Consider the following 19,222-nt stretch of genomic DNA (forward strand, 5'->3'; position numbering starts at 1 on the left):
GTAAGTGGATGCAGAAGCAAAATACATGTGCATACAGCGCCGGATCAGTACCTCAGATGCCAAGTCTCTGGCCAGAGGAGACCTAATTAAGTGGCATAATAATTTCAGATTCATTCAGCGTCTGTTACATTATGCAGTTCACTAAAAGTGAAGTTTCCATCTCTCTGCTATTCAGTAACCTTGCCAAAAGTAACTGCTCTATAACAACAGTTTCTGATTGAAACGGAAACAAAATACAGGACTATGTAGCACTTTAGAGACTAACAAGATGGTTTATTAGATGATGAGCTTTCGTGGGCTAGACCCACTTCCTCAGATCAAATAGTGGAAGAAAATAGTCACAACCATATATACCAAAGGATACAATTAAAAAAAAGAACACATGAAAAGGACAAATCAAATTTCAGAACAGAAGGGGAATGCAGGGCGGGGGAGGGGGGGGGCAGGTAAATGTCTGTGAGCTAATGGTATTAGAGGTGATAATTGGGGAAGCTATCTTTGTAATGGGTAAGATAACTGGGGTCTTTGTTGAGACCCACGCATAGAGTGTCGAATTTTAGCATGAATGACAGTTCAGAGGATTCCCTTTCAAGTGCAGATTTAAAAGGCTTCTGAAGCAGGATGCAGGTAATTAAGTCGTTGAGACAGTGTCCTTTCTGGTTGAAATGGCAAGAAACTGTTTTTTCTTTGTGATCCTGTCTAATATCTGTTTTGTGGGCATTGATCCTTTGGCGAAGTGTCTGAGACGTTTGTCCAATGTACAAAGCAGACGGACACTTTCGGCACATGATCGCATAAATTATATTTCTAGATGCGCAGGAATATGTATTCTTGGTCTTATAACTCACTTGGTTAGGTCCAATAATGGTATCAGCAGAGTGAATATGTTCACAAAGCTGGCAATGGGGTTTGTTGCAAGGGAAGGTACCAGGGTTGGTATTAGTGTGGTATGTCCTGTGGTTGTTGGCAAGAATCATCCTGAGGTTAGGTGGTTGTCTATAGGAGACTATGAATCTAATAAACCATCTTGTTAGTCTTTAAAGTGCTACATAGTCCTGTATTTGGTTTCAGCTACACCAGACTAATACGGCTACATTTCTATCACTATTCTGATTGAAACTGGTGTGTGTTTTCTAATAACTATAATGCAATTTTGAATCATATTAAGTTTCTTTAATCATGTCTGCTAATGCAATGTAGAAGGTTGTCTTGGAGAGCAGATACATGCTGTCTTTTATTTAAGTATTTTATTTTGCAGTGAAGATTTTCAGACTTCTCAAGTCTGCAGTGAGCTTGGTTTCATCTTTCTTGGATTGGGAAGATAGGGTATTAAAGTCCATTATCGATTCTATGAGCAGTGTCCTTATGAAAACACTTCATTGCCAGAAGAGTTTTCAGGTATCTTCCATGTCTAGGAAAGTGGAAGGGTGATGGTTTGGGTAGTGATTACCAAAATTTCAAAACTTGGGCTCAACCAGATAGGAATTTTTCCTTTGGGCTCAAGTGAATACAGATCCTTCCTATAAAAGTGGATTGCAGTGGCTATCAGGTATATTGTAGGTATAAAATGGCCACTGTTTCTGGAGAGACTTCTTCTTGTCACTTGATAGTGTTTGACAGTGATTGGCTTAAAAAAAAACCTTTGTTCAGATAAATACTTCTTGGCTAGATGACTGGTGAAGTTGAGATGAATCGAGAGTGAGGGATGATGGGGAAATGAAAGCAGGAAAAAATGAGGGTATTTCCAATGCTCCCAAATTGGAGATGAGCGAGACCATTTTCGATTCTGTTTTATTTGTGAATTGAATGGGGCAACCTGAAATTAATTTGGATAAATGAGGCTTTGGAAAAGCACGGAACTTTTCAATACATTTTTAACATGTCTGGGGATAATAAGTGAGGTTTTTCTACGTTAGATCCCAATGGCTTTTACTACGGTAAGTGAGGTTTTTCTGTGTTACTTTCAAAGCCATTGGGATCTATCACAGCACCTGTATTAATTCCACAGAGCCGAGGGGAAAGTGAAGCACTGCCGAATTAAACAAGAAGGCCGCCACTTTGTGCTGGGAACCTCTGCCTATTTTGAAAGCTTAGTCGAACTGGTGACCTACTATGAAAAGCACTGCTTGTACAGAAAAATGAAACTGCGTTATCCTGTGACTGAGGAACTGCTAGACCGCTACAGCACGGCAAGTGATTACCTTGTAATGAAGTGAGTCAGTGAAAGATAAATGCCATCCTCCTTCATGATAGGAGGCGAAGGAGGATAAAATTCCAACCCCCACCACAAAAAAAAAAGGACCCATGTACCTCAAAGCACTTCTGTAAACAAGGAGACCTGCAGTGATTAGAGAACCTAAACTATAGCAACATGGTTCTAATACCTGAAGTATAACAGCTGTTGTTATTTTTTTTTTCAGTTCCACATCATAATCTCACTCAGCCTCTCAAAGGTCTTTACAAACATTTAATGAATTAAGTGATATTTCTGTGAGGTAATATGGTCATAATACTGTTTCATCAGACATAGGCACAGGCAGGTGAAATGTCTTTCCCAAAGTACATGGTGACCTAGTGATAGAAATGGATCTCTAGCAGAGATGGGCTCCCAGCTCTGGTCAACCCTCCCTCCCCCCAGTTTCTGAATTGCTGATATGCTAGATAAGTATAGATATGTATGTACTACACATAGGGGTCCCTCCTTGCTCTACTAGAACAGTCTTGCTGTAGATTTAAAATATACTTCCCTAACTTTGTTTTTTCCCCAACGTTTTTAGGAGAAAGATATTAATTCGCTTTATGATGTCAAGATGTATGTAGAGCCTAACGAAATAACCCCAACTGTGGTATGTTTACATTCAAGTGATTTGTTTTCAAACTAAATCTTCCTGCCTTTAATAGATGTGAGAACATTTGCATTGATATTTCCATACTTTTCAATAGGTGTACCTGAATTGTGGGGGAAGGTAAAACTCAGGAGGGGTTTAATTTTTCAGTGTATCCTTTTAATTTTTTTTTTATTCTTGCAAAAGCCATCTTGGCTGTAAATGTACATTCCTGTGTAATTCTTTCTCTTTGTGACTAATGATTTGACATTCTTGTGGAAGAATTCAGGTAGCGGTAAATTCAATATAGGGAAATTCCTTGTCCTGATCAAAACTTGAATTTCCTAGAGGAAATTTATTCTGTAGTATTGTTGATGAAGTTTTGAAGCAGATGATAGGATTGATGCAGAGCCTGAAGAGAGACTGCTTCCCAGCTTTGAAAAATTTGTATTCTCATCTGTATCCACAAAAATGAGTCGCAGATATCCACATGGACCTCCATCGATGTGGATAGCTGTGTATATCTGCAAATTTGCAGAGTTCTAGATAGAAAATTTGTATCCACTTCCATATCTGCAAAAAGGAGTTGTGGATATCCGCAGCCACATCTGCCCATATAAAGCGACTATCCATGGATTTGCAGGGCTCTTTGAATCCGGGTGCGTGTAAGCAGGGATGATAGCTCACAGTTCTCTGTGTTTGTTTAACCACAAAAGAAGTTATCTTTTGCCTCTCCCTTATACCAGTAGATGTCACTCTGGAACCTTAGAGTGACGCTTACCACGTCTAATAAAGAAAAAGATCTTCTTTCTTTTGGGAAGGGTTTATTGATAGTTTTGTGACCTGTCCCTTTCTCTAACCCCCTTTTTTTGGTTTTCTTAAAGCCTCAGAGAACAGTGAAAGCCATATATGACTATAAAGCCAAAAGAAATGATGAACTGAGCTTCTGCAGAGGGGCCCTAATTCATAACGTCACAAAGGAAACAGGAGGCTGGTAAGGAGCGTGATTCCTTGTGGAAGAGCTGCCATGTCATGCATGTAATGTGGAAATGAATTCAGCTTTGTGTAGTGGTTCTTAAAATCGTGGCTTATTACCCTGCTGCTGATTCTTAGACTTATTCTTATACATCCCAGAAGTTGATGAAGAAAGAAAACCCCTTTTAATTTTCTCAAGCTTCCCACCTTGAGACTCATAGCTCCTGCCTGGTTTTTTGCTAAGAAGTACTGCATGGTATTTGCAGTACCATCAAAGAGCTTTTGAGAGGAGCGACCCATGCCAACAACCTATGCTTGGTACAGCCTAATTCTAGCACATCAGGATTGCCCCTTTTCCCCTTGGCACTCCTCCTGAACACTCACTTCCTGCAGGAGAAGTTGTGCAAAACAGGGGCCAAAGGCTAATCCTGTATCAGCAGCACAGCATGCACCTCCCTGCTTTGTACAACACTTCTTGAAAACCAAAGTGCTTTTAAATTGTGTTTCTTTCCAACCTGGCTTATATATTGATTTGAATGCTTGGGAATTTAATGTCCTCTTGTTGAAACTCTTAGTTTGGCAACACCCCGGTCCTGCATCATTGGGGTGGCCCTGTGGGGCCAGGAGCATTGCCAGACTAGGGGGTTGAGAGAGCGGAGCCTTTGGTGGCAGTGGAGCCTCCCGACACAGCATGGAGTCCCTGGCAGCAAGGGGGCCGGTGGGGAGAGACCTTAGAGGCAGTAGAGCCACCGGGTGGAGTGTGGAGCCTTGGGTGGCAGTGGGACCTGTTGAGGGGAGCGCAGAGCCTCCCTCCCTGTGGCAATAGAGTCACAGGGCAAAAGCGGACCCCCAGGTGGCAACAGAGCTGTGGGGAAAAGCAGAGACCTCCACCCCGTAGGGAGAGCAGAGCCCTGGGTGGCAGTGGGGCAGCCAAAGAGGAAAAGCAGAGCCTCTGGTGCATTGACTTTCCCTGGTCTGGCTAATTCCCTGGTCCAAGACTAGTCAGGTCCCAAGGGTGTTGGACCAGGGAGGTGCAAGCTGGTCTTGGGTATTAATGACCAACTTCTTGAGGATTGTTGTTTAATTGATGGCCCGTGTTTTGAAGGATTTCAGTTGTGTCTCTTTTTTGTTTTTTAAATTTCAGGTGGAAAGGAGATTATGGAGAAAAAGTCCAACAGTATTTTCCATCTAATTACGTTGAGGACATGTCGGATGATAACTCGGCAGATCTTGAAAACCAGGTGAGGATTATAGGGTTTGTTTCATGTCTTCCATTAGTATGATGCTGCCCTTTGAGCTGGTTTCTCTCATTCATGAGATTATAATTGTAGGTTGTACATGATTCAGTCTTAGTGCAGAGTAGAAAAGTACTATTTGCTCTTCTTGGAGCTGTTTCAGACTCAATTCTCTTCTGTGCTTGATGCCACTAGCTGTGTTTGGCAGGTTGTTCATTATGGAACAGTGTTTAGGGAGAGTTGTTGACCAGTGGATTTATAAAGAGGCCATAACAGTTGCCGGTAGTGCTAGCATACAGAGTCAGATTTTCAGATTGATGTGTGGAACAATTATATGCCCCACGTATGCATCTAATTAGCCCACATAGTTACTGCAGTGGTCTTCGCAAATGGGAATATGGGGTGCACAAATTCATCTAATTAGCTATTTTCACACCTTGTTACCCAGTATGTAACTGAGCCAATTGTGATTGCCAAAAGCATGTGAAAATCTGTTCCAGAGTCTTGGACAAAGAGCAATTTGATCTAACAAATGACAGCAAAAATCTGAGTAGGCAGTTATTAAATTGCACAAATTCTTTTGGTTTTTTAAAATAAAATGTTCAATGAGCCCTCAGATCAGCGTTGGCTAGGGAGTGTGTTAGAGAAGTTTATATGAACATTTTGATCTTTTTAGTATTGTATAAAGGGAAGCTTAGAAAAGGAACGATTACGCCAGGATAGTAGCTTTGTAATGCAACAGTCAAAATACGCATTTGATTTCTGAATTCAAGTGGTACATGTCTGCAAGTTAGGAAACAGGGAACTGGTCTCGTTGAAGACCCACAGATGAACAAGAATTATTCCTAGCCAGTGTTGCTAGTCATCTTTCATCCATAATAAGACATTCTCTCATTAAAATGAACTTTTTAAACAGAGCCCTTAGCAGTTTCTCCACGACATTGTGGGCAGTTATAAGCAGTTAACTCTGTGTTTCATTTTTGTTATGCATCCTGTGACTACTGATTAAAATGGAAAAGATTAAGTGAATCAAATTAAACACATTGTTTCTTCACAGATTATTGAGGACAACCCCTTAGGCTCTTTGTGTCGTGGCATACTGGTCCTCAATGCATACAATGTCGGTACGTAGCCTCTGGAGCTTGTAGCAAGATTCTTAGGTTTTCTTCCTTTATTTGGGCTGTTTCTCATTGAGCAGGAAAAGTTTTGTGAAACTTCCTTATGTTTATATGGCCTATAATGCAGCCTGATGATGCCATCTATTTAGCCTGACAAGAGGTTTTATAGTGGAAGTCTGTATGGCTGGCTACTGCATTGAACCAGCATGCACTTAAGACTAAAAGAGTTGATAAATTTGAGTATGTCTCTGTTATTACTGGTCTGTCCAATAGTGAAAATGCCACAAGGGAAGCACGATAAGGCTTTTGTCTTCCTACTGGAGCCCAGGAATCCAGAAGATCCTCCTGTTGAATTTGCAACCGATACAGTTGAAGAGCTGTTTGAATGGTACCAAAGCATCAGGGAAATCACATGGAAAACTGCAGAAGAGGTACCAGGAGAAAATAATTGTTTTGTTTTATTTTCCAATGGATGGTTATAAAATTAGGAAATAATGAGCCTTTGCCTGTTTGAGAACCACTTAAGCTTCCCAAGCTTCACTAAAGCCCGAACACATGAATTTTTGCATATATATTTTATAGGACTTGTTTCAGCAGTTTGACTTCAGTGGGACTATTTACATAAAGTAAGGTACCTTGCTAATCTGGATCTGCTTTCCTAAACTTTCAGGCATTTCAGGATAGTTTGCAGAACATCAGCCATCAGTTTCAAAAGTTTGTTCTGCAGAGTTCTCAAGTAGACAGCTGGAGTCTCCTCTGCTTTATACTCCATGTTGTTGCGTGCAACTAGGCAAAGTAGATAGGAAATAGTAAAGAATTATAATGGTAGTGTTTGACATCCACTTTGCACAGGGGTAAAATATGACATGCTTGGTACAAGGCAGTGGAGAACCGAGTTTGAAAAGTAATCCACTACTGCATGTGCTCTGTGAGCTCTTTTGCCCAAACTCCTCTTCATAGTCCTGCTTCTGACCTCTGCTTTCCAGTGAATGAATATATAAAACACTTTCCTACTTGTGTGTGAATAACTTCATTATATCAGACTAGTAATAACCTGCAGCATGGAATTCCTCTTTTTATCTTCACCTGGGTGTTTTCCAGATCTCTGATAGCAGAATGATTTCCCCTCTACTTCAGCTTCTCCATCATTGAGGCTTTTCTGCCTCTTCAGAAGGACAGGGTAGGACATTCTGCAGAGCCTGCCACTGATGCTCCATAACCCTTCCCTTTGGCTGTTCTCTTTTTCTCTCCTCTTTACCTTTCTAGTATGTAAAAAGCCTTTGACCCATTGAGAACACGCAAAGGAGCAACTTTACTTAGATATCCTGTTTTCTGCATTCCTCCTCCTCTTTTTTTATTATTCCTTGTGTGATTTGAATGACAATGATCTGTGTTTCTTTTCATTTCATTGGCTCCTACTGCTTATCCCTCAGCTGAGGTCTTCATGGTTTGCTTTGTGTCCACAGAATTATATCTACAACTACAGCAAACTTACTTGATGTCACAAGCAGAGAGCTGTCACTTCAGCTAGGGAGGAAGCAGCAGGAGCTGTTGATTTGTTATGAAAGAAATGCTCTGTTTTCATGCCTGTGGCATTACAGTAGGTTATAAAAATGTGGGGAAGGAAAACATGATCCAGTAGAAATGTCTCTAAATAGAATATTTTTTCAGATGTATTAGCAGCCCTTTAAGAGGCAGTTTTCTCATCCTTTTGCCGTCAGAGAAGCATTTAATAGCTCCCTAGTTCTAACGTCCTCTCCTGCCAATGGGACACTCATGGTTTGCCACTGGATTACCACTTTAAAGCTCATTGAGTAGGCAGCAATGTACACTTTGCAAGGGTCGAGATGTACAGTACAAAGAGGGACAACATGTCAGTATGATGGGATATAAAGATTTTATCATTATGCATTGGGAGGTGTGTGTTACGCATGAGGAGGGCCCTGTCAAATTCACAGCCATGAAAAATGCATCACAGAATGTGAAATCTGGCCTTCCCCCTCTAAAATCTGGCCTTTTTGTGTGCACTTTTACTATGTACTGTGCAGACTTCATGGAGGGCGAGGAGGGAGACCAGCGTTTCTCAACTTGGGGGTCCTGACCTAAAAGGGAGTTGCAGGTTATTTTGCAGTATTCCAAGTGAACTGGATGGCTGGAGAGCAGCAGTTGTTGGTTAGGCACCAGCTCTGAAGGCAGTGCTTTGCCAGTAGCAGCACAGAAGTAAGCGGGGCAATATGCCACCTTTACTACTTTGCTGTGCTGGCGATTGCTCTGCCTTGAGAACGAGGCTCCCAGTGAGCAGCCACTGTGCTCTGGCCATGCAGCTCTGAAGGGAGCGCTGCCAGCAGCAGCAGTGCACAAGAGTAGCAGCATCACAACCCCTCCCTTACAATAACCTATGACCCTCTCCCAACAACTCCTTCTGGGTCAGGACCCTTACAATTACAGCACAACGAAATTGTAATTTAAATAGCTGAACTCACAACATTTCCATTTTTAAAATCTCATGGCTGTGAAGTTGACTAAAATGGACCGTGAATAGGCTAGGGCCCTACACTTGAGCAGTGAAATGATGAGATTTCAACTTGGAGCTTTATCCACTTTGTCATCCCTGTTTTATAATGGCAATAACCACACTCCAAGGAGTGGTCCATTCCTGTTGGTATTGATTTCTGTTTAGCTGTCCATAGAAGTGTACTTCTGAGAATGAGCTTACAGCACCTGGAACTACTCCTTTTCATGAAAGCATTCACTGCTTACAAGTGAAGGTTGCACGGCTATTAAGATGTTACATTGCAGTGGGCATTACAAAGAGGCAATAGCTCATATCTGCATTTGTCCAAGATGATGTCAGTTCATAATCCTAAATCCCCTCTTTGCTTTTCCTAGACCACAGCACCCGCTCTCTGGTCTGGTGACTGCTTCTGGAAAAACGTCTCTCTGCAGCTCCTGTTTTCCTCCCTCCTCCTGCTGTTGTGAGAATTTCTTTTGGAGATTTCCTGTTTCCTTCTGCTTTATCACCTTTTGTCCTGAAGCTAGTAACTGTTCAGTATGCGACTCCATTTATACCTTCTGCCTGCAATCACTTTTTGTGTCTTTTGTAATTTTGATCACCTTCTGCCAAATTCTGCCTTCACTTAATGCAGGGCTCTCATTGACTTCAGTGGCTTATAAATCTCGACCAAGTGCCTGCCAAAGTGAGGAGTGGCCTGGCTTCCCTACTCTCATTTGAATAGGTTTGCAGGTGCTCTCAATCAGATCCCACAGCACCAAGAGTTAAACCCCTAGCCTTGCAGTAGATTGTGGATGTTTCAGTTAACTCTTATGTTATTTTTTGTACCTGCTGGAAATGCTGGCTTGCTTTGCAAAAAGTGAACTGCTGGAGCACTGGGCTGTGCATTTGGAGGCAACTGCATGACATCCTTGGGGGAGTCACTAGAGGCACTTAATCCTGATTTAGATGATAAATAAGTGGAGATAAACTTCATGATGCTTTGCATTGTTCTTTGGTCTGTGCATTGATATGATGTTTTGAGTTAAGAATTTAGCTAGATTTATATATATCTATATTAAAAACAGTAATTCAACTGCCAGGTTTATATGATTCCTATTCAGGAAAGTGCTTAGAGCCAGATTTTTAAAGGTATTGAGGCAGTTGCTGCACTCCACTTTACAATGTCCAAGTCTCTTTTTAAAAAGTAATTTAGATGCTAGGGATGTAAATGAGTAGTTGAGTATACGATGGATTGATAAGCTGGTCTGCACAGGGAGTTGATTTTTAAACTGACTTTTCTCACAGTTCAGCTCCTGCCTGGCACCACGCGCTGCTGCCTCTGGTACAGCAGCAGCGTGGAGTAGCAGGGGGTTCCCCGGAGTGTAGCTGGAGCGCACTGGCTGCTGCCCCTGCACCTGGAGACTATAGAGTAGTGAAGTGATTGATGATGTTTTATGTAGTTACTCAGCTATTCTATTACCCAATATCTGACATCCCTATTAGATACTTAGGAGTGAAAATCTTATTGACTGTCAATGGGATTTTGACAGCTAAGTGCCTAAATCCCTTTTGAAAATGATACTTAAACCACAACAGTGAGTAGCAGCCTTTTAAAACTCAGGTTTTTAAGACATACTTAACTGCTTTCTTGAATTGGGACTTAAATGTGTGTTGGGCCTCTGGATTTAGATTTCAGTCAACACTCCCCCATTAAAAATGAAATAGATTTTTTTAATCTAGTAAGAACTGGATAAACTGCATCTAAGTGTTTGTCCACACAGAGCAATAATGAGGACTACAGGGGTATGATTTCTAAAGCACAATAATGTGTTGGGCATTAATTGGTCTATGTAGACCCTGCTGGTGTGCAGTACAGTATGCCTGTGTCTACACTGGCATGAATTTCAGGAACTGCTTAAAACGGAATATTATTCCGTTTTCAGTTTTTCTGGAAAAGGAGCGTCTACATTGGCAGGCTGCTTTTCCGGAAAAGCCCCTTTTCCAGAAAAGCATCTGTGGCCAATGTAGACGCGCTTTTCCGGAAAAGAGCCCTGATCGCCATTTTCGCGATCGGGGCTTTTTTCCGGAAAAGACTACTGGGCTGTCTACACTGGCCCTTTTCCAGAACAGTGTTCCGGAATAAGGACTTATGCCCGAGCGGGAGCAGAATAGTTTTTCCGGAATAGCGGCTGATTTTGTACAGTAGAGTATCGTTGCTTTTCCGGAAATTCAAGGGCCAGTGTAGACAGCTCGCAGCTTATTCCGGAAAAGCGGCTGATTTTCCGGAATAAGTGGCCCAGTGTAGACACAGCCTATAGGTTCCCTAATGTGCTTTAATGTAGTGCTGTCTGAAACATCACTACGTTAAAATGCCTTAAGGAACATTACAAAGAGATGACAGGTTTCAGTATATACTACTGTATATACATTACAGTACAAAATAGAGACCCCAAAATCCCCAGTTACTGGAAATCAACATACAATTCAAATATTGCTAAAAATGAACCCCCAAAATTATATTAATAAACCCTGAAAAACAGAAGCCCCAAATTTGTCCTATCCAAGTATGTTTGTGAAGTGTTAAATATGAAATCAGGGAGCAAGGAATGTTTTAACATAATTATCCTCCCTTTAGATAATTTAGTTTATTGTTTATTGTGCCTTCGTGTTCTTCGTATATGCAATCTAAAATATTTTTTTAATCTGAAACAGGAGAATAGGAGGAAGTACTGGGAAAAGAATCAATTAATTGCCATTGAATTATCTGACTTGGTAATCTACTGTAAACCAACAAGCAAATCCAAGGACAATTTAGGTGATTTATTTTTAATAATAAATGTCACGTTGTCTGTTTGCATGCCAATCCTGTTCAAAGAAACACTTGAAATTTTAGAACGGAAAATAAAATACCTGCTTTCTACACTGGGACAATTCAGCCTCAGACATGCAGGGTTTTCAGTGACATACTGGAGCGAGCTTTACAATATTCAAATGTTAAAATGTCAGGTGAACTCTAGTGAATTATCAGAATTGTTTTGAGCATGCATCTCAACTTGTCAAGGCTTAAGTCTAGGATTAAATACGGAACATACTACTGAAAGGAGAGAGAGAAGAGATCATAAAGAAGGAAGGAAAGCTCTGAGGAGACGAGAATGACTTGGAAATGATTCATTCAGATTTTTCTTTTCCGTATGCTACATTACTAATGTTCATGAAATGACAGTGACAAAGAGTAGGAAGCTCTAGTGTCTGTTGATGGAGTGAAGTAATGACATTGTCTTTTATAATTGAAGATGTCAGAGAGATACGCTCTGGAGCAGTGGCAAATTTCCACTTGGCCTATTCAAGCCACTCTTCCAGTGTAACACTGATAGTGAAGCTGACCAGAAATCAACATGCACACTTGGCTCCTTTCGTTTTAGAAGATGAGAAAAGGCTCTGAATAAATTATTTTGTGATTTGTGAAAAAACTCAACCTTAAAATCGACTTGCTTTATACTTTGTAATATTTTACTATGAGAGCCTGCTTGTCATTTACAAGGAGGCTCCTGGAAATAATGTGAAGGTGTCTGAGTGTAAATGAGAATGGGGTGAAATATCAGTAAAAATTCCTGGATTGAGGCTGAAATTGATTACTTGCTGGCTTTTGGTCATTGAAACTAGATCCAAGGAGTACCAAACAAGTATCCTCTTCCTGCTTAAGATTCTTTGCGAATGCTTGCAGTAAACCATCAGTGTAGATAGACACTACAATTGCAATCATTGTCGGAGGCGTTGTTAAGCATGGCTTGCCCTCCATCCCCCCCACTCACACATAGGAAAGGATGTCTTATTTAAAAATGTGCTGCCGTGATCAAAGGAGCTTTATTAGTAGTGATGGGATGAGAACAACACTGTAGCCTTCATCCAGTCCCCCCACAATGAGCGATTAGAGGACTTGTCAGGCAGACAGGTTATTTTAATTTTCAGACTTGACGTTCAGCCAGTTTGCGGTGTGTGTATTAACTAACAGTCAATTTATTGTGTTAAAGGATAAGGTAAAGCAAAACTCCAGTGGAAATGGAGAATAAATGGTGGTTTCTTGTCCCTTTTTTCCCCTTCCCTCCCCCCTCACCCCATGTAGACAATCCTGATTTCAGAGAAATCCGGTCTTTTGTGGAAACCAAGGCTGAAAGTGTTGTCAAGCAGAAGCCTGGTGAGCTGCTGAAGTACAACCAAAAGGGACTGACGCGAGTATACCCTAAAGGACAGAGGGTTGACTCATCCAATTATGACCCGTTTCGCCTCTGGTTTTGTGGTGCCCAGATGGTGTCTCTTAATTTCCAGACCCCAGGTAACATTCTTGTGAAGAGGAGCCTAATTGTCTTTCATTCTTTCCATTGATTATTATAAATTTCCCCCTCTAATCTGTCCCCAGTCATGATCACTATGACTCTCCTTTCCAAGGTATCTTACTAAATGGAAAAAGGAATGTGAGTGCCTGAGAGGATTGAAAGTAGATGTTTGCTTGTGACTTTGTGGATTGGCTACAAGGATAAATCCCAGAAAATTAATCTCCAGCCACCCTGTAGAATTTACTTGTGCAACCTGATCCAACTCCCTTGAAATCCTGGAGTCTGTCTCTTTACTTTGTAAAGGGTGTTGGACCAGGCAGTATGGCCACAACATCAGCTGGTATAAATGCATAACTCCACTGATTTTGATAGTGATACTAATTAAGAGCAGCTGACAATCTACTAGACCGCATTTTGTGGAGCTGTATTGACAATAATTCCATTTAATGATCAAGAGCTATTAGAAGAGCTGGTTGGAGAAACTGTGATGGAACCACATTCTGTCAGAATGCACAGTTACATTGAAATTGACACATTTCATGAAATCATGTGAGGTGCACAAGAATTTAATTTCTTGTTTCTACATTTTTGGATATGGAGTACGTATTTTTTTTTCATTTTGAGATCACTTGTCATTTTGTTTCTTAATTTCGTATGGTCAGAATTTTTTTTTAAAGGCCACAATCTAAACAAAATGTTTCAATTTTGTCAAAATGAAATGTTTTGTTCTCTTGGAAAAAAAAAACAGTAATTTTCTTCCAATGGGAAATTTTGAAATTAGTTTTTGTTCCTTTTCAAAATCTTAACATGTTTTTTGGAAAGGAGCTTCTTCTCTCTGCACAGCTCTAGATATCAGCTTGTGTTTATTACTGAATAGATATTTTAACCTGTTCACTGACGAGTGAAAATGTGTGTGAACTGAAAATTCCCAACATTTCTGGTTTGACAGAATTTTCTCTAGGCTTTGGTATGAAGTTGAGTGTCTATCAGATATCTAATCATTGAACCAAGGACAATCGTTCTAATTACTGAAGTGAAACATTAGTGGGAATGACACTCTGGAGCCATCAAAGAGGGATACTTTGTCAACCTTTTGGATTAAATAAAATGGGAAACTGTACTATCATGGCTATCTCATTCTCTCCCCAGATAAATACGTGCAAATAAACCATGCCTTGTTTTCACTTAATGGACGGACTGGATACATTTTGCAGCCAGAAAACATGAGAAACGAGGACTATGACCCAATGCCAAGTGAATCAAAGAGGAAATTGCAGATGATTTTGACAGTGAGGGTAAATCTTTTCTTTTGTAAATATATTTTTATAAGCAATAAAGGTCCATATGACTAAAAATAAAACTATTATATTTTCAGAGCAGGAGCTGTGACAAATTGCCAAAACATACTTTATTTAAATGCCAGTATTTAAAAATAAAACTAATTCTGCCATTTTCCATTAAATTAAATACATTTCTCTTTGTCATATCAATTAATATAGAACCGAAAAATGGAATGTATATGGTGACTATTAAAAATCACATCAACTTGCATTGACCTCCACTGTAGTCCTCATTAGAAAGATCCAATTAGAGACTGGTTAGCAACAGATTTATTAGTTCAACAGGTTTCCAATTTGAATGAAATAGGTTTTTATAATGGAAAAAAAGAAACTAAGCCAGAACACAATAGGAGAAAATGTGGCTATTTTGCTACACTCCATCATGTCAGAATGTTATTTTTTATGAAGAGAAAGAGTTTATTGTTTGAAAATTACACTATAGTGGGTCCTGGCACCATCTGTAAATTGAACTTGTTTGTGTTCTCAGCTGCTATTTAGCAACAGAGATGTCTTCCAAAATAGCATATGTTTTATGAGAAATGATGGTAAGGAACAAATACACTTCTCACTACAGTTTGAACGCAGACACGAGTTGTAAAAGTAAAACAAAAGAACAAACGCTTTTTAAGAAACATAGGAAAGGCTAAAAGAGTACAAAAGGCTCACTATTATCTGATCATCATGAGAATCGAACAGTGGCAATTGAAGTGAGGAGTCTTCTGTATGTTCTGTGAGAGTGTGGTGTACAGAGCTGGATTTTCATTCGCTGTCCCTCATTTTTGCAGACACATTTTTTGCACCCATAATTATTTATGCTCATGATTTAGGTGACTCTGATGTTTGCCATTGATTTACAAGTGCATTCATTGATCAGCCTGTATAAGTCACCAGAACTCTTGGCACAAATAATTGCTCATGCCAGATTACACCTGCAGTTATTTTTGCTTGCAAGAATGGAGGTCCACTTTGTCATTTTTAGGGAGAGGGGCACTGAAATTTGATTCAGACTATTGAATGGCTATCAGCAAGAGAGAAAGAAAGATAAGAAAGAGAAACGTGTTTGTGCATGTATCTATATATTGCATAGAAAAGCTGCTTTGAACAAAAGTCAACCACACACAAATCAGACCAGAATTAAGTTGGCCTGTGCAAGTCTGACTCAGCCCCTTTGTGTTTATACATTGTGGTACTGTCTTAAATTATATAGTCACATACTGTTTCCCCCCACTGAATCTCACCTCATTCAATGAATGGGTATTTATTCAATGTTCATTTCCCCCTCTTCATTCAGTATGTGACCCCAGGTCTTATTAGCATGTACCATACAAACCCTATACTGAAAACAGACTTGTTAATTTCCTTTTAGGTGTTTCTGAAGTGTTTTCATCATGGTAGCTGAGGGCTCACAAACGTGAATTAATCCTCTCAACTCCCTTGTGAATTTAGGTAGGGGAACTGAAGCACAGAGATTAAGGTCAGGATTGTCAAAAGGATCCACTGACTTGAGTGTCAATCTTGAGACACCTAGGCCCTGATTTGTCAGAATACTGAGAATTTTATGGCACTTCATATTCCCAAAGCACAGTTCCAGTCAAATCAGTTGCAGTTGTGAGCACTCAGCACTTTTGCAAATCAAACCCCAAGCATTCTCCTGTTGATCATGGAGAAAATGAAGAACACCCAATTAGTGGCCAACTGTGATTGCATTTGACTTGCTTAGAATCACGTAGACACTCAGTGGCACAGGAAGGTATAGAATCCAATTACCTAGAATGACACTCAGTTTCCTTAACCACGAGACCTTTCTGTTTCTGCAGTCCCTCATCTCATTCCTTAAGAGTGTAATAATTGAGGCAGGAGAGCTACTGAGAGCCACCTCTTTCACTACAAGAATGCTGATTCATTCTCAGAACATCATTCACCCTCTCTTTCCCTTAATCCACTTTTCATTCCTCTGTATTTGAGTCAGGCACCGTCCCACTCCTACCTCATGTTACCTGCAGGAGAGTATCAAGAGCACTGGAAGTACAGCCTCCCTGCTCTCAGTTTCTGTTTCTGGTACCACAGTGGTCCTCAGCAGCTGGGAAAAGCCATTGCAAGTAAAGTCCTGCAACCCTTTGCTCGCACTGTAGGGAAGGCACATGCACAGTCTGGTTGCTAGGCCCAGTACAGACAGAATCACTGGAGAATTTAATTGAGGATATGTGATTCTTTTTCCCCTGGAGGCTTAAAAGTTGGATAGATTTGCATGTATTTTCACGGGCATGTCAGTGGGCACTTCCCTGTCATCAGGGCAACCCCATAACAAATGTCAAGTCACTGCTTGGAAGCGTACAGGTGCTAGATCTCCTTAATGGAAGGGTGCTAAGAGGTTTTTTTTTTCACATGGGCAAAACATCGTATTGATGAAAGGTATAGGAAACATGACCTATGAATGATGGAAGACTGAAAGAACTGGGTTTGTTTACTTTGGAAAAGAGAAGACTGAGAAGGGACATGATAACAGCTTTCAAGTAATTAAAAGAGTGTTACAAGGAGGAGGGAGTACAATTGTTCTCCTTGGCATCTGATGATAGGACAGGAAGCAATGGGCTTAAACTGCAGCAAGGAAGGTTTAGGTTGGACATTAGGAAAAACTTCCTAATTGTCAGGGTGGTTAAACACTGGAATAAATTGCCTAGGGAGGATGTGGAATTTCCATCTCTGGAGATATTTAAGAGCAGGTTAGATAGACATCTATCAGGGATGTTCTAGAATGGTGCTTGGTCCTGTCGTGAGGGCAGGAGACTGGACTTGGTGACCTCTGAAGGTCCCTTCCAGCTCTAGTGTTCTATGATTCTATGCTATTTCTATATACACACACATAAACAGATTATGTATCTCTGTATAATATATTGGAGAGAAATTGCATGTGTGTGTTTTCTTGTGGACTATTTGAGGAAAAAAATGTCTTTTTCAGTGGCACTGTTTAATAGTTCTGTAATCCAGTAGCAGTACATAAATTAAAATGCCAAGTTTCCTTTTCAAATATTGGTATAATCTATTGTCCCTTTATAGGTTTTAGGTGCTCGCCATCTGCCTAAACCTGGCAGAAGCATTGCCTGTCCATTTGTAGAGGTGGAAATTTGTGGGGCTGAATGTGATAATAGCAAGTTCAAGACAACTGTTGTGAGTGAGTATCTGCACAACCTTCTGGGTGGAGTAGAGTTACACTTCCAGTGTACTAAATAAAATTGATAGGGGACTTTCATCTTACACGATATTTATAACAAACATTAAAACTATTATCATGCATGATATCTATAACAAAGGTTAATATTTTGTTGTGGTTATTTTAATAAAAGTTAATGAACAAAAATTCACAGAAGCCCATGGCTTGTCTGACTTTTACTAGAAATAATGAAGAGGGGGTTTGACGGAGGTAGGACTGGGAAGAAAATGGGACGGGGGAGCCTTTCTGGGCGGAGAGGGGGGGAATCTAGTACCTCATGCCTGTCACTGTAGGGCTGAAGCAGAAAATCTCATGGAGATCTCTGCAAGTCCCAGAATCCATGACCTCTGTGACATAATCTTTTCCTTTATCTGTAATTTAGAAACATTGTATACCAGAAGGATAAGAGCATAAGGAAGCTTTATTGCTCTTAAGTGATGATGCATGGATTAGTACTCTAGAGCTTGCCCCAGAACCAGTTAATTTTAGAACCTTCACTATGTGTCAAATTTAGGCAAAGAAACATGCAAGTGTTAGGTTCACAATAAACTTCATTTCTGTTAAGTTTCTGGCTATTTGTAATTTCCATATTTTAAAATTGCTTGGTAAGTTGAAGGCGTCTCCGAAGATGCTCTATGTGGTGTTCTAGGCTCTGTGTAATTTGAAAGCTTGTGGTTTTCAACAGCAGAAGTTGGTCCAATAAAAGATATTCCCTAACCGACCATGTCTCTTTCTGAAGGGGCACTTCAAGCAGAAAAGTTCTAAGGTCATGAGACTATTATTATTTAGGTTTGAGTTCAAATATTAGATAATTTCTTTGGATATATATTGGACAAGAAATGTGGTAGTACAGCAATAGAGAATGCAAAGCCCTATCATCTTGATCCAGAACCCAACAATATCAAGGAAATATCCCCTTGAGAATGGGAGCTGTGTGTGCAAATGAAGTTCATTTAATACCTGTATCTGTGTGGGACATTTTCACCCAAAGTCCAATGGGGGTAAGGATTTAAATGTGAGGCTGCTGCTTCTTTATGTTTTTTCTTACTTTAAGCCATCTGATTAGCTGTCTATTTTATTGCCTGATTTGACATTTTCAGAGGCATTGATGCTTCTTTGGGACAGATAAAACCTTATTTCTAGTTATCCACACTGCAGAACTCGGCGAGTGGAATGAATGCAGAATGTTCAGTAGGGAGCAGCACCTCTAGGGAAACCACAGTATTCCCCATAGGAGAGTAGTTTGATCTTTATATATTGAACTGGTGATCAACCTTCAAAACCAGATTTTCAGCCACCAGAACACATGCAGATGACCCCAAAAAACTTCTGCAATGGGTATGCAAACTAGATAGTTTCATATCCGTCTACTTAGTATATTTCACGCTAGTGTCTGTTTTTATGCTCAGACCTAGGGCTTGTTTTTCAATACTGCCTGGCAAGCAGTTCACCTTTTAAAAATAGATCTCCTGGGAGGTTTTTTATATAAATATTTTAAATATGAGCAAATGTATTTAAATCTAGGGTTTTTTTTTTTTAAATCAATTTTTCCCCTTTCCCCCAAGAACTTCTTGAGTGGGCATATAAAAACAGGAGGGATAAGGAATTTCAGTCTTTGTGTCTAATCCCAGTATATGCCCTTGGATATACACACTTGTATGTACACGAAAGGGGAGCGATTGCATCATAA

General features: G+C 40.2%; 1 protein-coding gene across 2 annotated transcripts in view; it reads left to right on the forward strand.

The window, feature by feature from the left end:
* The window catches only part of PLCG2 (phospholipase C gamma 2), a 99,020-nt gene that overhangs the window by 66,751 nt on the left and 13,047 nt on the right, over positions 1 to 19,222 (forward strand). The window contains exons 20-29 of one of the 2 annotated variants that reach the window (XR_012906659.2): positions 2,009 to 2,189; positions 2,778 to 2,846; positions 3,710 to 3,819; positions 4,945 to 5,041; positions 6,093 to 6,159; positions 6,427 to 6,584; positions 11,360 to 11,462; positions 12,771 to 12,980; positions 14,131 to 14,276; positions 17,386 to 17,493. Coding sequence is in view for 1 of the 2 variants with exons in the window: in XM_075939997.2 (XP_075796112.2) it covers positions 2,009 to 2,189; positions 2,778 to 2,846; positions 3,710 to 3,819; positions 4,945 to 5,041; positions 6,093 to 6,159; positions 6,427 to 6,584; positions 11,360 to 11,462; positions 12,771 to 12,980; positions 14,131 to 14,276; positions 17,379 to 17,493 (1,256 nt within the window). In the remaining variant the exon portion in view is untranslated. Of the gene's footprint in view, positions 1 to 2,008; positions 2,190 to 2,777; positions 2,847 to 3,709; positions 3,820 to 4,944; positions 5,042 to 6,092; positions 6,160 to 6,426; positions 6,585 to 11,359; positions 11,463 to 12,770; positions 12,981 to 14,130; positions 14,277 to 17,378; positions 17,494 to 19,222 lie in introns of both variants that reach the window. The other variant, XM_075939997.2, reaches the window with a different exon arrangement.

This window comes from Pelodiscus sinensis, chromosome 12, assembly GCF_052426305.1.
Source record: "Pelodiscus sinensis isolate ZL-2025 chromosome 12, ASM5242630v1, whole genome shotgun sequence".
Taxonomy (NCBI): domain Eukaryota; kingdom Metazoa; phylum Chordata; order Testudines; family Trionychidae; genus Pelodiscus; species Pelodiscus sinensis.